The sequence below is a fragment of the Melanaphis sacchari genome, unplaced genomic scaffold, assembly GCF_002803265.2.
Source record: "Melanaphis sacchari strain LSU unplaced genomic scaffold, SCAv2.0 Contig98_pilon_pilon, whole genome shotgun sequence".
NCBI lineage: Eukaryota > Metazoa > Arthropoda > Insecta > Hemiptera > Aphididae > Melanaphis > Melanaphis sacchari.
The window spans coordinates 428,903-448,772 of record NW_020271702.1 but is presented as its reverse complement, the minus strand read 5'-3'; the positions used below and the strand labels follow the sequence as shown (position 1 = coordinate 448,772).

Sequence of the window (19,870 nt, the reverse complement as noted above, 5' to 3'; positions counted from 1 at the left end):
AGTCTCAACATAATTATCTGGTTTGAACAATTGAATGGAGGTCCGATACAGTTAAGAAAAACTAATAAAAATATATGCACTGTAGTCAAAGCATTTCTTTTTGATGTGACAATATTGTTCATCGCACTGAATAATGTCTCACATTCAGAGAAAGAAATTGCAATTTTTCTGACCGCAGTCAAAAGAGGATGTCGATAGTTTATTGGTGAGGAATCTTTAATTAATTCATAAAATAAACTTACCTTAATAATGAGTTAATAAACGATTTAAGGTTTTTCAATTTCATACTAAAATCTTGAGTGCAGTGACAGTTAATTTTTTCACCGGCCGTCAATCAACGACGACATGGATAATAATAGAATTCTATTATCTTCTATTATCTATGAACGTCGTTTTCACTACCTATCCAATTACATTATAATTTATACTACAATTTATAAAGATTCAATTTATAAAATGTATCTATGGCATAATAAAAATTATTGTGGCTATAAATTATAGGTATATTTTGAATCAGAAAAGCTGATGATTTACAAATTCACTACAGCAAATGTTGCGTTCCCAGTAGTCCGTTTTCAATAAATAGAAGGGGTACGCTAAAAAAAAAAATAAAAAAGAAGGAGGACTTCGTCCCCCCACATCTTCCCTTAAATCAAGCACTGATTATTGGTCATCTATGTACCTAACATCTAACCTAGAATAAGAATTCATTTTTTCAGCGTATATCATTAAAAATGTGTTTCGCCGTGATCTTAATATATTTTTATTGTGTGAATGAATACTTTGTTTTGTTTTTTATAAGTGTCTTACAAAAATTATAATATGTTAAACTCGATAGATATTTTAGAAATAGAGTTACCCTAAAAATAATAGCATGAACGTACCTATTAAAATAACGAGCGAACTCAAGCAAAAATGCTGGTTATAATTCATGATTATATCATACATTAACATAAAAATTTACATTTCACTCATTCAATATTAACTAATTTTGAAAATGAGAACTATTTTTGTAATAATTTTGATTTGAACATTAATTATTACAGCTTCACTCAATTGTATATTGTCTAATTTATAAATACTGTGTATCTAACATATTAAACGTAGTGGCTACACAAGATGTATTATAAGTCTGGTAAAATAAAAAAGTTTTAAACCTATTTTATTATTATAAATAATAATTATAGGCAATTTATTCTTTGTTTATAGAAAATAACTATTAACGTAAAAATGTATGTTGTATTATTAGATTTTTAGATTTTTTAAATCATTCAATTTCCTTTAATTTTTTTTAAAATATAAAAAACATTACAACCTTATAATATGTTATAAGAGTGGTGTCTCTTATGATTCCTGCATATAATGTGTGAATCACACGTAGGTAGGAAAAAAAAAACAAAAGACTTGGATACATAGCAAATATAATAGATAGAAATTTGATGATAAGTGAACAAAAAAAAATTATATATTAGCAAAGTAATATTGTAGGTGTCTACCAACGTAACAATACTTTATAGTTGTTTAGACATCAAGAATTACATTATATTTAATCAATTAACAATGTGTGTGCTGACATTTTAAAGAACTAAAACTTTGCGCGCTAACAATTATAATAATATTGTAATGACCGTTCGAACGACATGTAAGGTTAAGACTTTGGCACGGAATGACCACAACGTGTTTTCTGTTATTCCGTATCGATAAACATGTACGACAATACGTATAACAACTACGAAATTATTACAATTATTAATAATCGAATAATAATTATTACTCGGAACTAAATACTAACGATGAATAAAATCTAAAATAAAATAATCACGAAAAATTGCAACATATTATTTTGACGACGTGGTGATGACTTAATAATAATACTATCACACGGCGACGATGTGACGTTAGGTTAGGCATACAATAATAATACAAACAGACAGGAAATCGTACGCGTTTAAGGTTAAAAAATAGGTAGTTATACGATTCGACACGATTAACTCTATAGGTAGCGATACTTATGGCGACTGACGGTCAGATCAGCCGAGCCGTTCTAAGATCGTCGAGTACATGTTGTCGACGGAAGACAGATATTTTTGGACGTCGTTTCCGTTCAACGCCACCAGACTTCCGTTGTTGGTGAGCTTGTCGTAGGTACCGTAGTTGACCGGCCCGTTGTTGACCGTGCCCACGTTTATGATACCGCTGTCGGCGGTGCTCCCCTCGATATTGCCCGTGTTGATCGTCCCGTTGTTGATGTCGTACTCGACCATGTTACCGTTGTTTAGTGTACCATTGGCCACGTAGCCTTTTCGCACACTCGCGTCGTCCTGCGAACCTGCGATCACGACGTCCGAGTTGGATTCCGCGTGGCCGTTTTCCGCGGCGTTTTTCACCGTCGTCTCGTTGTTCTTCCCGACGTCCGAACCGCTCGGGGCGGATTTCCGGTCGAAGTCTTCGGGCCGTCGCCAACGGTCACCACGGTCACCGGACACGCCGTCAGCAGTCGGGGGAGGTCGCCCGGCGGAAGTCTGGCGACCGTCGGCGGTCGAGACGGGTTTGACGGTTGTGGCGGTCTCGTTGCCGGTCGACGTACCGCTGACAGCACCGTCGACGTACCGGCGGTCCGGTGAACGGTTTTCGGCCGGGTCATCGGTGCCCAAAGTGACGACGACACCGTCGGAGGTCGGCGGCGCTTTGATGGAGGCAATGTTGACGGTGTCGTTGTTGACGTTATAGTTTTCGACCTCGTTGTAGTTGACGGTGACGTCGTTGTTGACGACCGGTGGAACCGCGGACCGAGTATCGACGCTGCCGCCACCATCGACCTCTTCGAAATAGCATTCGACCGCCGCCGCCACCGCCACCGCTCCGATGTCGATCTGACACAGTTCCTTGTTGTCCTCCACTATGGTGGTCACTGATTCGTACACTTTGGACGAGTCGTCGGACTGCGTGACCGCCTCGTACTCGTAAACGTCCTCGTGGTACTCGTCCGTGTACTTGGTGATCACCTCGGTGATCTTGGTGATCACCGTGCGCACCGACAACTTCCCGTCGCCGAGCGGTTCTCGGACCGAGTAGAGCACCAACAGCTGGTCGACGGCCACGCACTTGAGCCCGTCGTGGCACACTTGCTTGAGCAGCGCCAGTTCTTCGTCCGACAAATTTTCCAGCGATTTGTCGATCGCGACGTCGTTCAACCCCTGCGGCGCGTTGATCGTCAACGACCGTTTCTTGATCTCCGTCCAAATGCTCGAGCTCTGTATGGCCATCACGTACTTCAAGTTGGACGATCGGTCGTCCGTGGCCAAGATCTGTCCCGTCTCTTCGTATTGGCTTTCGATTTGGTTTTCTTCGACGAGCGTCATCTGCAACGCCGGTGACGGTTCGATCGAACGACCGAGCACCGCGGTGGTCGCGGCCAACGCCGACGCTAACATGAACGCGAACAACATTTTCGGTGTTTTGAATATAAAAGATTATCGAAATAGGTAAGTAGGTACGTGTGGTTGGGTACCTACTGACGGGAAGTTAAGAAATGTATAAAAGTTATCTGTTAGTATTAATCGAGTTAGTAACGTCGTTTAAAGCGTTATGTCATACATCTGTTCAAATGTAGTAAGTTTGCACAGTTGATCTCAAAACTTGCCAAATAAATAGTGTTTTTATTTTTTGTTATTTTTTTGAAACTGTTAAAGGTATCGTATAAGGCATTATTGTAACAATAACCTATACAATAATATTACTCAAAATTTGAACCATTTTTAACGATATATATATATATATTTATATATATATATAAGAAATCGTAATATATATATATTACGATTGCTTGACACCAGAATTATAGTAAATCGGTTTGTAATGGCGTAGGTTAAGTGTAGAACTCAATACATATTTTTTAGTATGTAGGATTTTTAAATCTACTGATTTAAACGATTTTTTTTTTTTAATCTAAACTTTTTAATGTGCTAAACTAGGTTAAACATTTTTTTTTTTATAAATTACTTTTAATCTTTCAAGTTAGTTTTTTATATGTGTAGTATGTACGATGTTTTAGTACTTTTGAATACAATTCAGCTTTCTAGAAACAAATGAACCGTTTAAAATAAAGATTTAAAAATATTACATAACTAATATTGTTTGCCAGATTTTGATTTTATAGTTTGGTGTCAGATATAATATATTTTCGTTTTATTAATTGATATTTAGCTATAATGCGTTCATTTTGGCTTTAAATTTAATATATTTTTTTAGATTAAAACTTAAATCTCCTCTCTGTTACAAGAAATTCAAATTTACAGATTTTTAACTTTCAAAATTATCATATTATAGTTATACTTAAACCTAAAAGTTTTTTTTTCTGTTTTTACATCGATACTCATTTGTTTTAATTTTGATACCCAACAATTTACTCGTATGTGCTAAGTGATCATTACTAAGCATCAGAAATTTATATGAATAGTATAATTAATAAATTTAGTTGTGTAAAAATAACTGCACATTTAATATATAGTATGCTTAATTACTGTTAAGTATTTTGATAACACTTCGTTTTGAGTATAAATTAAAAATTTATAACTTTTTTTAAATATGTTTATTTAGTTTACTTTTAGTTTGTATATAATGACTGGTTAATGTGTGTGGTTGTACGAATATTATGAAATTGTGATTTATAATGTAGATAATTACATTGTTTGAACACGTATTTATTTATTGAGTTCTCATAAATTAATACATTTTATATAGATTATAATCATTAAACAGTGAAAAATTTACGATTTTAATGAAAAAATAAATATTTAAAAACTAAAATGTCAATTAAAATAAATTATAATTATTATATCTTGATGGACGCTAAAACATAAAAACATAAATATATTTTGCATTACTAAAAATTGATAAAATTATTATTTTAAGATTAACTAATTTTTAATATGTATTAAGACGTATAATGTCGGTAAAAACCACTAATTTTGTAAGTTTACCACTGACATTCAATGTTTTTTCGATAAAAAAAAAAAAGTGTAAGTCATCATACACCAATTTATGAAACACCGAGTTGTGACTATGAAAATGGTTTTTAATTTAAAAATGGTACCTATTACAATAAATAACACAAACATTAAATTATACAATAAATAATTTATTAACACAAATAAAAACCCACAAGATAACACAAGATAAATACGCCCATGACAGATTTAAATAAAATAAAAATAAATAATTCTCTGCAACGCGACAGAGTCACACACAACTACAATAATAATTAATAACGATAATCAAAATACGGTTGTTAGAACAATGAAATAAAACTACGGTGAACTACACAGAAATAATGAATTATTGTTTGGCGGCGAGTTTGTTTAATATCGCCGAATACATTTGGTCGATGGAATTGGCGTACTTCTGGACGTCGAAACTGTTTAGGTCCGCGACGGTGCCGTTATTGGTGTAATCGCTGGCCGTGCCGTAGTTGACCGGTCCGTTGTTGACAGTGCCGACGTTGAGGATACCGTTTTTGACGTTGCTGTCTTTTATGGTACCCTTGTTGCGGTTACTGTGGTCGGAGTTTTTGACTTTCATGTTACCGTTGTTGAAATAACCGTCCTCGACCATACCTTTGCGGATGTCGTGTTTGTTGTTAGAGCCAGCGCTGACGATGTCTGCGTCGGATTCGTTGTGCCCAGAACCCGCACTGTTATCCAGCGTCACCGCGTTCTTATTCGCGTCTCCCGTGTCGGCGGAACCACTGTTACCGGAAGGTCCGTCGGCGATCGCGAGCGGTTGGCGGCGCTTGAGAGGGGGTGCGTACCCGGTGCGGTCGTTGGCGGTCGAGACGGGTTCGGCGTGCCTGTCGGCCATACCACTGCCCCGAACGTCATTCCGTCCGGCATCGTTTTTGACGGATTTGACAGAATCGGTCTTGTCGCCGGTCGACGTACCGTTGACAGCGTCGCCGTACCGACGGTCCGATGAACGGTTTTTGGGCAGGTCATCGGTGCCCATCGTAACGACGGCTCCGTCGGCGGTCGGCGGAATTTCGATGTTGGCACTGTTGACCGTGCCGTTATTGACATTATAGTTTCCGATCTCGTTGTAGTTGATGGTGACGTCGTTGTTGACGATCTGAGGAGGCGCAGACCCAGTATTGCTGCCGCCGTCGGCGTATCCGACGACCTGTTCGCGATAGCTTTCGCCCGCCGTCGTCGGCGCCGCGACGTCGATCTGACACAGTTCCTTGTTGTCCTCCACTATGGTGGTCACCGATTCGTACACTTTGGACGAGTCGTCGGACTGCGTGACCGCCTCGTACTCGTAAACGTCCTCGTGGTACTCGTCCGTATACTGGGTAATCACCTCGGTGATCTTGGTGATGGCCGTGCGCACGGACGTGTAGCCGTCGCCGAGCGGTTCTCGGACCGAGTTGAGCACCAACAGCTGGTCGACGGCCACGCACTTGAGCCCGTCGTGGCACGCTTGCTTGAGCAGCGCCAGTTCTGCGTCCGACAAGTTTTCTGGCGATTTGTCGGTCGCGACGTCGTTCAACCCCTGCGGCGCGTTGATCGTCAACGACCGTTTCTTGATCTCCGTCCAAATGCTCGAGCTCTGTATGGCCATCACGTACTTCAAGTTGGACGATCGGTCGTCCGTGGCCAAGATCTGTCTCGTCTCTTCGTATTGGCCTTCGATTTGGTCTTCTTCGACGAGGGTCATCTGCAACGCCGGTGACGATTCGGTCGAACGGCCGAGCACCGCGGTGGTCGCGGCCAACGCCGACGCTAACATAAACGCGAACAACATTTTCGGTGTTTTGAATATAAAAGATTATCGAAATAGGTAGGTAGGTACGTGTGGTTGAGTACCTACTGATCGTTAAGTATTGAGAATACGAGTCGACGTCTGTTTTTTTCTAATGAGGACGATTCGAACCAGATTAATTAAACACTACTTGTAAGTTTGCACAGCTGGTTTCAAGTTTTTCGCAATTTGATCAAAACAACGCAAAATACGTTTTGTAACTTGTTTAAAAGACTAAGCTAGATGCCGACCTATAAAACGTAAACCTACAACGTTATTTGATGTGTATCTCGTTCGTTGCAGTGTGTGTTCGACGGACTAATGAAAAATATTATTTATTCTCAAATCGTTAAGGATGTTCTTCGTCTGCTTTAATAGTTAATTTTGGATTTCTACGTTATTAATACTCAATCTCGTATAATTGCAGTATATAAAAACATTCAATTAACACCATCTATAGACAATATTGTCTCAATTTGAAATATTGTGTTCTTTATTTTGTTTTAAATTTGTTCTAGTAATATACCTACTTAAATGGAACAGCCTTTTTATCCTAATGGTTTCACCATTTTGAATATCTTAATTTTCTTCAACAAACACGAGAAAACGCTAAACACTATTATAGCGATAGTGTCCTTATAAGATATAGTTCCATACATGACAGGTATTTCTATATAAACACGTAAACAAATAATTAATGACGAAACTATACGGATTAAGATACACTTAAATACAATGCGCGAGTATTTATTTTGTTAACACAAAAAATAACTTTTATTTTAGGGTAAGATGTTTAGACACTAAAACTTTATGTGGATGAAAGTAACGTGTGTTAAAGTAGAAACGGTAAAAACTAAAAGTTACCCCGAGCACGTATTTACATAACACATTTGAAACAATCTACGAACCCTTTCTCTTATCTATTTGGTAAAACCCTATTTGTTTAACTTGGATGAATATCGTAAATAATTTTTTTTTTTTGGTAGGTAGTTTATACTGCATATATCATAGTGCAATATAAATTAAATAGTATAGTACATACCATAAGGTGTATAATACTGCTAATAAAATATATTGAAAATTTAATACATCTTCACCTCATGCCTAAGATACAATTTTGATAAAATGTGTGCATTAAAATAGATTTTATGTATGTTATGTTTTTTTGAATTTATAGTGGCCACTAGATAACAACTAATAAAGTCAGTTAAATATTTTATGTTCTGCAGTTTATCAAACAAAATAAATATTAACTTGTTACCATTGGTATTAAGTAGCGCACTAGACGTAACTTGATCGTAATTGTAACTATTAATTAATACTAAACGATTGTACGAACACGGACATGTAATGGCGGAGCTTGATCTAAAACATGACGTGGCCTTATACAATTTTCTAGTTCGAAAACAGTTTTTAGTTTATTAGTTATAACAGTATAACACATTACCTACTTTGTAAAATAAAAGAAATGTTCAATTTCTTGGAAAATAATCAACTATATTTCGTTTATGTCATTGACATACTCGTATACCTAAAATCGTGGCCTTTGCCGAAGAGATGAATATTTAAGTAAATTCTAGGTAATAAATTTTAATTTCAATAGTTAATTATTAGTTGTTTTTTTGAGTATATGGTTTAAAACATCTATTAAATAGTTAGATGTAATATGTAAATTATTTAAAATTAAAATCTATAAAATTAATCAAAATTCATTGACGACGTACATTGTCACATTGTTGAATCTTTGAGATATAATATATTATACAATAATCACTAATTAATAACTGTTAAAAAAATAATCTTTAAGTAAACATGGTTTTATTTTCCTTCATTAGTTAAATCGTTTTAAAGTGAAATATTTATGACAATGTAAACATAACTTACAAACTATAGTATAACTAATGTAGGTAGGAACAAAGTTTATTTTACTTAGAAGTTAGAAGATCTTAATTAATAAATGTATTATATTTGCACTTCTAACTTTAAGTCTCTTAATAGTTTCAATCTTTAAAGTGTAAAGTTGACATTAATCTATTGCTAAAAAATATTATTAAATATTTTATAAACGTTAAGTCTCTATTGATAGCAATAGCCAAGGATTCAAATGCATGCAATTTTTTTCTTTTATGTTTTTGTTAAAAAAAATAGACTATAAAAATGACCATTAATTGTTCTTATTTGCTGATAAATATTGAATAATTTATTAATAAACTTTTATATAAGCTTAGCTAATACTTAAAACCATATTGCATACTCACTAAACTACATTATTTATTTTTATAATTTTTATTTTTATTTCTATATGACTTATAAAATAATATTAATAATGAATACAACAGATTTGATAGATTATAAAAACCAGGTACATAAAAACAAAGACCTAATTCATGATTACAATTAGAATTAATATTTTCTCTAGTACCGTAAAAATCTGTAATAATGAAATGAAATTAATTTAAATTATTTTTTATATTGTAATTAATATTATACGTGTCTTTCTTTTTTATGTTTGTTTAGTTACAACATAAACAAATAACTATATTATAACGCAAGTGTTTATTTCGTAATATTTTGTATTATAACTATTTAATAAAAAAAAAAAAGTTGTTATTTAGTTAATTTAGAGAGTTTTAAAAATTATGAATATTATTTGTTTATATGTAATTAAATACAATATATAACTATGATAAAAAGTTACATTTATTGTTACAGTTGGATAAGTATTATGTATAAAATACGGATATAAAAATTTGTACAGCAAAAAAACAGTATAACTTTTCAGTGGAAAATTCCTTAGTCCTTTTTTTCTTATAATGAATATTTAAGTGAGTATAATTACGTTTCTTGATAAAAAATATTATAAAAACTCAATTTGAATTCTATAATAAAATTAACAAATAATATTATTTTAGTATTTTATGTTTTAAAATACCAAAAGAAAATTCACCGGTAGAATGAATTAAAATAAACTAAACCATTACATTTTACTTCGTAAGTCATAATATTAAACATTTAAGAAATAGCTATAAAACAAAAGAAACTAATTAACTATGAAAAAACGTACAATACATTTTTAGAATAATATAAATATTTATTTTTTTTTAATTAAATTATTTATTAATTAAAATAATACTTTATAATTTGTTATCAATTTATTTTTAATAATATATCATAGTTTATCTGCAGAAAATATTTGTACGGACTACATAACTAGACTAAATACGTCTTACATAGTTTACCAACTGTTACACCATTATACTTTATTTTATTGTTTAATAAATTTGGTTTTGAGTACACATCGTATTCTGTTCTGAAATACAAATGTAACATTAAATTTTAATAATTTCACTATAAATCTCCAATAAAAATATTTTCAAATTTACAACAAAAAAAAAACGATAGTGCTTATTGTAAAAAAAAAAAGTAAAGACGTAAAATCCCTAAAATAAATAGGAATTCAGGATAAAGAATTTATTTTGAATACTATAATCTGAGCGAATATCTGAGGGTTAAAATTTCAACACCAAACTTCTAGATATCCGTTATCGGGACGTGTGTCGCTTCTGTACAATATATCTTATATATATTAAACGTATTATTTATATATATATATATTACTACGTGTGTGCACTCGTGTTCTGTCTTCAAATAATATTTGATAGCAATGATAAATCATTGAATTTAAAAACCAATTCGATGAATAAGCTTGGTTAGGTTAGGGTAGACGTTTTCAAGTTTTTAAGTAGGTACTCATAAAAAGAATTAATTAGAAAATATTTTCTACATTAATTGAATAGAGCAGGTGAATAATGAATATAAATTATAATGCGTATCTTATTTGTGTAGTATATAATTAAAACTCTGAAACGCAAAACTGAACCAAAACAACAAATAAAATATTGTCTATAGCCTATAAGTTTACCTACTTATATAGGATTTACTAGTTAAATAAATCTTAAAATTACTTATTAATAAAAATAATGTATTATGTAAAACAAAAAAGTTTAAACTAATAACAATAATGATACATATTTTATCGTAAAAAAAATTTAATATTGTAGAAATTATAATGTAAATTATGTCTAAATGTAACAAGAAATCTAACATGTATACTTGTATGAAAATGTTAAATTTTAAATACAATAGCAGTTTTTATTTTATTTATTTGCAATCAAGTATATACGATAGAAATAAATTTCCAAATTTAAACAAGTTAAGAAAATTAGAAATCTAAATAAAAAATAATACGAGAGCAACCTTATATATTATTTACATGATTATATTATGGAAAACTTATGAATTTTAACTATTTCTTTTGAATAAAAATAATTAGAGTGTGATTTATACTTTGAGTAATAATGACAATATAAGTAATAGTTATTTTTATACATTGGTTCATGAATTCAATACTAAAATGCAAATAAATTCTGAATATTAAAATAGACCATCAAATACACGGCTCAATAAAAACAAAGTATTCATGTTAATGAAAGTTCTTCTCATTATTATTATTATTATTATTAAATATGACTTAATTTAATTTTAAAAATTATTCATATCGATTACATCATTTGCAACATGCATCCATAAGATATAAATAATTATTAAAACAATAACAAGACTAATATTACCTAATATTATACTATATGTAATAAACATATTTTTATGAAAATACTTACATGAAAAGACGAAGTACATAAAATTAAACATTCAAATACCATTTTACCTTTTTACAACATATAACAATAATATTAAATTTAAAAACTAGGTCATCCACTTTTCTCTTTCGATGTCAAGATTAAATTAAGTCAATAAAAAAAAAAAAAAATAAATAAATAAAAATATTAATATTTATTATTTGATTTTGTTTTAAGGAAATAAATATGATGGGTTTTTAAAAAAAAATTAATTAAAAAATTTGACTAAAAACCATTTGAAAACTACTGAATGAGAATTAATGAGATCAAATATATTTAAATAACAATTATAAAATAATAATAAAAAAAAAAACTACACATAATAACTGCACAAAAAATGCGTGTAAAATTAAATACCTTAATCTAACAATATTTTAATCAATTTATTCAAAGATTTATTTGAATTAGTAACTATTTTTTTTAAATTTAATTAAATGTCTTATTTTGTAAATATGTATTAGCTACGTTTCTTTGAAGTAATCATAACACTCAAAGCTATAATAATGACTTATTTTTTATGTTCTAAAAAATTAATATTATAACTCATCGACTTTATGTAATAAAAAATGATAATAAATTACTAAACTAATGTTCAATGCTTTGGATTGAAACCCTTTTTGGCTAAGTTCGCTATAAGGACATATTTGGACTTTAAAAAAAAGAATCATAATTAAGTACAGAGTTAAGATAAAATAAATCACAATAAATAGAAAAAAAAATTAATATTTTACATACTTTTAACAGCTTACAGCCACATTGATAATTGCAATCGAAATTACTGCATCCCAAATATAAATATTTCGATTAATAGCGATTACATTCTTTTTACTTTTTGTTTCAAATAAAAATATATAAATAAAATATAATTTAGTTGCTTGAAGTTTTACATGCCATTATTTATTACACAAAATATCAACTTATAAACACAGGTTTAAAATTTATAGTGATATAATATCGTATACAATGTTTATACTGCATAATTATATAACGAAATAAGTAAAAGGTGCACATCTAAAATATATTAATAAATGTAATATTGAATTTTAATTTTGTTATATTTTTCAATTATTATACAAAATTTATATCATAGTACATTTTATCACAATAGTCTTCAAATATGATTTATTTCATATTTTATGTTTCCTAGTTGGTACTTACGAGCTAGTATATAGAACAATATTCATAGCCAGAAAATTAAAGTTACCATTAGTGTTCATAAACCATTTTAATATTCTACAATATTCGAAGATGAGATATAACATTTTAAGATTATTAGGGCTCTTCTGTATTTGGCATAATTTAAATTATATATATATTATATATCCAAATTGGCGATGTGTGGGCAAGTCAAATCGTTGAGTGTCTATAAACCCCACATGGCGCGGTCACAGTCAATGTCACATTTTTTTTCACTTAAAACACTTAACCTGTTAACGATGCACGCTATAGCTGTATCGTCCTTAAATATAATAAAATGCACGTGTTTTTTTTTTTAAATATTCACCACAATATATCATGTTATATGATCCAAATCGAAACATCTTTTCAGTCTCAGTTAACTCACCGAACTCGTAATGGCCATAGATCAGTCTCATTTATAATACACAGAAAAACTCATAATATCATAAACTAAAATACGTCTGGGCTTAAAACAATGTACAGTGCACACAATCGTGCTATACAAAATTGAAGAAACACTAAGAATAAATGTTAGATAATATGTATGCGATGTGGGTTTTGTAAGCCGTTGGACATTCAATATTACTTTATTTGTATACTGAAGGTATTCACATCATATCATATTATGTCGAATTCGTAATAATTTTCAAAAATATAAAGGTAAAAAACAGATAGGTAGGCAGTATAAGCACTTTCCACCAAATATAATGCGCACGGACGTGGTATCTTCGCGGCGAACTGCGTTGCCTACAATTTGTACGGATGGATAATAAATGAAATGTAATACAGAAATAAAAACAAAATTCCACACGTCAGTTTAGGCGCATATTTGGTTTGTACTGAATTGCTTTGATTAGACTTGACGATGTCAAGGTGCAGGTAATGGTTAGGCAAAAACTTCAATACTATCAAAGGCACGCGTATAGAATAATCTCACAAACGTCGTAACTCGTACCTCATCGTATCTTGATGTATTTCATCGGTGTTAATAAATGCGACCTTTCATCAGATATCGATCTACGGAGTTCTAATATTGTAATTACAGTTTTCGGAAAATTCGCTAAAGTAAAAATATTTTCTCTTAAAAACGTAACAAACGTCAAAATAACGTGGATATTATTGTGTTTTATGAAAGGTAAAACCTAAAAGCTATGCGTTTTATTGAACTTATCAATTCTAAGTAAAAATTTAAAAACAATTGAATGATGTTTCAGTACTTCAAAAGTTTTTTTTAAATAAATGTTTTAAAAATATATAGATTAATAATATAAAAACAATATATTTTGTGCTTTGAGCTAATAGTTGTTTGATTAATTATTAAATGATAGATATATTTTTACATTTTAATTTGTAGTAGCCTCATAAATATTGTACACTTTGCTAAAACACAATAACCAATAAAATCCAAAGACTGGATGGAAAACGATGTAGAGCTTGAAACGAATTTATATAGAAGCTCATTGAAATTAACTTTTAGCGAAATTGTGATTACTACAATAATTACGCTACATCTCTTTATTAGGTTTTAATTATGAAAACTAATAGTATAGTATAAATATATGTTGTATAATTACTATAGTGTAAATAAATTACTACAAACTGTTGACTGTTTTTGTTGTACCTACTGTGAACTAGATCGAAAAAAACAGCGTTCATTATTTTTTAATTTAATTTCTAGAACGATTTAAACTACATTAAACTTAGATAGTAAGTTTGTTTTACTCAAAAACAAAATAAGCACAGACAGGAATATTTTAAATGTAGGTATAAATTTAATTTGTATAGAATATATTTAATATAATTAACACAAATACGCTTTTTAAACCAATTGGCTGTTTGATTATACATAACTGTAATGATATAAAACATTTTACCGGAATAGATATTCAAAATATGTCAATCGTAATTTTCTATTTTTAAAATAATTGTGAAATCAAATTAATTTGGTTATTTGGCAATACTTTCCAAATAAGTAAAATTGTTTATTGGGAATTGGGAAATGGGATAAATGTGAGACAAAGCACGCTAAAATAAAAGTTAAAATTAAACGTACATTTCGAAGTTAGTTTTTTAAAGACAGTTTTCATTTTAATAGTCTTATATACTTAGTTACTTTACAGGCATTAACAGTTTTTATAAAAGACAGATTAAATATTATGCTGTATGATATATATATATATATGTATATAATTCAATAATATACTAACTAGTGTAAAGGATGTTATGAAATATTTGAAACTTCGATACTAAAGATTAAATTTTATAGGTTCGTCAATTAAATATATAATAATATTATAATCATTATTACAATGTATTAAAATTATATACATTATTTTTCATTATACTCGTTTTTTTATTTTAATATTCATTCATTATAATTATTCTTAAGTATCAAAATTATATAATCAGTGATGGATATTTTAATGCATTAAAATTTATTCTATGGACATTTTAGTATGCAGATATAATAAATCATAATATACGAAGTATCGAAAAGTTTTAAGTCCTTCACGAATAACATTAATATTTTCTAAGCTACGATAAAATAATTAAAATCATGATCTTTTGTTTAAATGTATAATTTTATCAACATTTAAATTTGATCTGTGTATACACAAATGTATTTTTGAGATTCAGAGGATTCAGAAGTTACTGTAAGAATAACTTATAAGGAATTTTGTATATATGTTCAAACCTTAACTATACAAATTGAAAATCTGATAAGATTTAACAGTAAAATAATTCACAAATTGTTGTAATTTGACAAATTATAGTACAATTTAAACTTCGTATCTTTAAATTCAATATTATTTATTTCTAATAAATACGAAAAAAAAAAACAAAATAAATATTGTCAAAACTAATTTTGAATGAAAATTTCAGTTTTTGCTTCACTTTTTTGTTTTACTTGGTTACTTTTTTTTAAGTCTATGGATTTTTATTTTTGACGTCGAGAAAGACCAATTTAAATCCGATTCATTACAAAAAAACAACCATCAAATTGAAAACTGAAGTATTTTTAATGTCTTAAAATATTATGAAAAACACGAAAATTGAAAATAAAACACACACACACACACACACACATACATGCACATGAATACAGAACAAATTCATTCATCGTTTTACTCAGAATTTAAAAGAACAACTTAAGCTTTCTTAATTCGGCTATTATTCAGAGAATTTATTTAAGTTTGAAAATAAATATTTTGACAGAACTTTGTAAATGCTATTTATACGCCAAAATTATATAACCCCCATTGACTACAACTGACGTACCAGACTCATATATTCATCAAATTCCTTCCGACCTACTGTGTGCATATATATATTATATTTAATATAATGTTCATACGCATGTACGACGTACGTATATTATTTATCATTACTACTCGTGTATTGGTAAACATACATATTAAGAAATATATAAATATATTATACTCAATGGTTTTTAAAAATATATTCAATTAAAGTTGTCATATTTGTTCATGCTCTGATATCATAATACTGTAGATATGATTAAAATATTAATTACTCCGCACGTTTGACAATTCAAATATTTATGTTATGAAACACTTATTATAGTTCCAGTGGTCCTCTAAAACTACTCCATACTATAAACGGACCCTTTTAGCGGAAAAAATGTTGGCTACGTGCCAGTGCACTATTAAACGTGGTTGTCACAAAAATTACGTCAATAATTATTCTTGCTTTAATTATGCAGATTTTTAATTTGTAGTTGTAAACTCGTGAAACCCATAACCGAGCAAATGCAGCACTATTTAATATTTTATAACGGTCATTTTTCTTCTGTTAACAAGACTTTTATTTGACATTACATAATTTGGCAACGTCAATGGTAATTAGTCATAACTAATGACTAAATATGATTTTTTCATATTTTTAAAATAAATCAAAATTCTCCACAATAAGGCACAGAATAAACATAATATTATAGTTAAAAATACATTGAAATGTTTTAAACTTAATTTTAAATTAGATATTTTGGAAAAACAGCCGAGCTATTAGTTATAGTTCAATAATTAACCTATATTTTAAATTTTAACATTTAATATATTATTAGTTTTACAACAATGCATGATTTTTTTTTTTTTGATTTTTTTTTTCGTTTTTTAGAGCAGTATAAATGCAAAAAAAAAATACAGACGGCAAAATAAAAGTTAGTAGGAAAAGTTTTCATATTTCGTTGGTATTATGTTATATAATGTTTATTTAAATTTTGTACGGTCACTTGATCAAGCTATAAGAACGGCTTGGATTTATACAACTATATGTATATTACTACGGTAAATTGTAAATAACGTTCATTGAAGCCTCTTGGTTCGAGCTACAAGGTTGTAATAGTAATATACACATGATTATTGATTATTATAGGTGACTGAAATGTATCTCAAATTGTCACACTACTCTCAGGAAATCTTCGGAAAACGTTTTGACAAACTAGAAATAGGATTCACAAATAAACGTATACAATACCAACAAAGCAAATATAAAAACTTGAGAGTTAAGCTCCCGAAATCCTAACAACTACCTCTCCCCCATTCCTTAAACAAACTTAGCTCCTTAATAATTGTATCTATTTTCGTCACAGTAAATTAACTCGTTTCTTCTGTTGATATCGTATGCAAAACACGCTTTATATAGTCGCATACGATGACGTGAAAACGGTTTTATCGAATATTGAACGACCCAACGACGACAGATGATTTTTCGAGATTGGCTGACCAACTGTTACCACCGCGCTTACCAGCTCGTCAGTACATATTACGCTGTACAGATTCTGACCTTTGGATATAAGAAACAGTAGGTTAAAGTAATTATATTTTAGCAATTTAATTATGCCTCTAAATGAGACATAATTAGTGAGGATAATACGCAGAAAATATAATAATGACAATATTCACTTGAATACAACATTGAAATAAAAGGCTGTAGCCTATATGCGCAAAAAAAAAAAAAAATAACTTTTTAACAAACTATAAGCGCAATTATATTTTACAACAGTAAATAATTGTGTTTTATAAATTAAGTATAAGTTTATACTACATATATTGTATAGTTATCTTAAATGATTATTAACCTTCATCGTAATTGGTCACGATTAAATTCGATACGATATAATACTAAACTTCAACTGAACTCAATCACTGTTGGTGTATTTTCGAATTATAAATATACTATATGGTTAATTAAAACGAATAATTTAATTTAATAATTAATTATTTTAAAATGAATCTAATAGTGTAACGAGTACAATATTTATTTCTGCATATTTATCCCACTACTAAAGTATAAAAGCACAAAATGAATTTACGCCTTTGGTCAATCGAAAAAAAAATAGACGATTTGCGTTTTTGGGTTTCAACGAAATAAAATTCTGGTGATGTAAGTAGATCCTTTGAAGTATCTTATGGAGCTCTCAGATTTGGTTATTTGGTATCTAAATCAAGAAATTTTATGAAGTAAATGCACAATAATTTTTAACTCAAAGCATTTAGTATTTATATGAATATATTATAGAATTTAAAATAAGTTTATCGGTCATATAGTTTGTGTTCACATAAATCTTTAATTTACGAAATGTAGTTTAAGTGTTCAGGTAAAATTATTTCTCTAATCAGTAATAACTACCTTACCATATGGTTAAATAATTGAATATTTTAAAATGTTTGGTTTTAATTGTATTAATGTGTTATCCACAAAAAACGTTGGCATTGAAATATCACCTTTGACAAACCAGAAAAAAATGGAAAGATGTGACGTGTTGAAAGCATATGATAAATAGATACATTTTCATTAGTTTGCCAGTTATAATTTACTATGAACATTTTTTATCCGTGTTATAGAAGCAGAAGAAGTACAAGTACAAAATTTTTCCGTTGAACTTCCTTGATGGATATTTATTTAAAATATAATTGATATGACTTTCCAAGGCCCAAGGGTAGCCACAATCGCAGTTAGGGCTTACAGGCGCTATATTTCACTTATTCATAAGATAGTTACATTTTTCGTATCCAGTGCTTAAATCTATAGCTTAAAGTAACTCACTCGTTCCTCAGTGAAATTTACTTTTTCAATTTTTCTTTCGGCTCATTTAGAAATCATAGCTCATCCAATTTATATAATTTAATAGTTAATACTTGCAAGTAGTTTGACATACATACATTCTAACAGTGAAATCAGTGCATTATTTTTAAAAATTTACGACTGAAAATGCAGTTATACGTGTATAATACAATAATATAAATAGATATTTTGATAATACTATTAAATTAAACGATAAATCACTTGAAAGCGAGCGTTAAACCAACCGCTATATTATATTTATTTCCCTGCAGCATACATTTTATACTAGTTATCCTATTTGGCACGTATTAAAAGTTTTCACACCCCAGCGATAATAATTGTATTGCCTCCTGATTCTCATAAATGTACATTTTTTATGGAAAAATTAATTTTGTAGTGTGGTTAAAAGTTTTAACATTTTATTAGAACCAATCGATTTCTATCCAATACTATGTCTTCACTCTTGGTCAAGATAAACACAAAAATGTTTTGACATAGTTTTACAGCAACATGTTATTTTAACAAGCAAATCGAAAAATAAAAATTATACATTAATAAAATAATAGATGTATTTTCAAAGAAAAAAAAATAAATACATAAAAAAAACAACATAAATTTGGTTGTTTTAAATTGTGTTACTCGTAAAATATGTTAATATCAGATAAACGTATCGATTTTAAATAAAAACAAGTGACTTAAAGTTATAATAATTTATACTTGTTGTTGTTTTATTTTCCAGTGATTTTTTTCTATTTTAATGTAATGAAAAAATAATAAAATATTAGTTACCTACGTAAATTGTTATTTTAGAAAATTTACAAGTACAGATGTACATATTATACGTTATTACATAAATAAACAACGACCTCATAAAATATAAACTATATTTTAAGGAACATTCATAGTTTGAAAAAAAAAATACAATATATATTATGCCTTATATGCTATATTATTTTTAGTTTAAGTAGAACATGATAAAACTTTTAAAGTAAATTGAAAAAATTAATTTGAATATTAACAGTATAAAGAGCAATATTACTTAATAGTCTTATTACCTATTTATATGTTATAAATTATAATTATTATCGTATTCTAAGTTCAAATTAATTTCA

At 29.4% G+C, this 19,870-nt stretch overlaps 2 protein-coding genes across 2 annotated transcripts; both read right to left on the bottom strand.

Moving 5' to 3' along the window:
* Positions 1 to 1,404: 1,404 nt before the first annotated feature.
* On the bottom strand, positions 1,405 to 3,539 carry LOC112603140. Its single transcript, XM_025351573.1, has one exon. The coding sequence runs from the start codon at positions 3,447 to 3,449 to the stop codon at positions 2,031 to 2,033; it is 1,419 nt and encodes a 472-aa protein (XP_025207358.1). The 5' UTR covers positions 3,450 to 3,539; the 3' UTR covers positions 1,405 to 2,030.
* A 1,580-nt stretch (positions 3,540 to 5,119) lies between these two features.
* Positions 5,120 to 6,867, bottom strand: LOC112603141. The gene has a single exon (XM_025351574.1). It carries the CDS (start codon positions 6,796 to 6,798, stop codon positions 5,338 to 5,340), a length of 1,461 nt encoding a protein of 486 aa, XP_025207359.1. The 5' UTR covers positions 6,799 to 6,867; the 3' UTR covers positions 5,120 to 5,337.
* Positions 6,868 to 19,870: the final 13,003 nt, after the last annotated feature.

Excerpts from the sequence above, each read along its gene's own strand:
- LOC112603140 (XM_025351573.1), bottom strand. The coding sequence starts at position 3,449 with ATGTTGTTCGCGTTCATGTTAGCGTCGGCGTTGGCCGCGACCACCGCG.
- LOC112603141 (XM_025351574.1), bottom strand. The coding sequence starts at position 6,798 with ATGTTGTTCGCGTTTATGTTAGCGTCGGCGTTGGCCGCGACCACCGCG.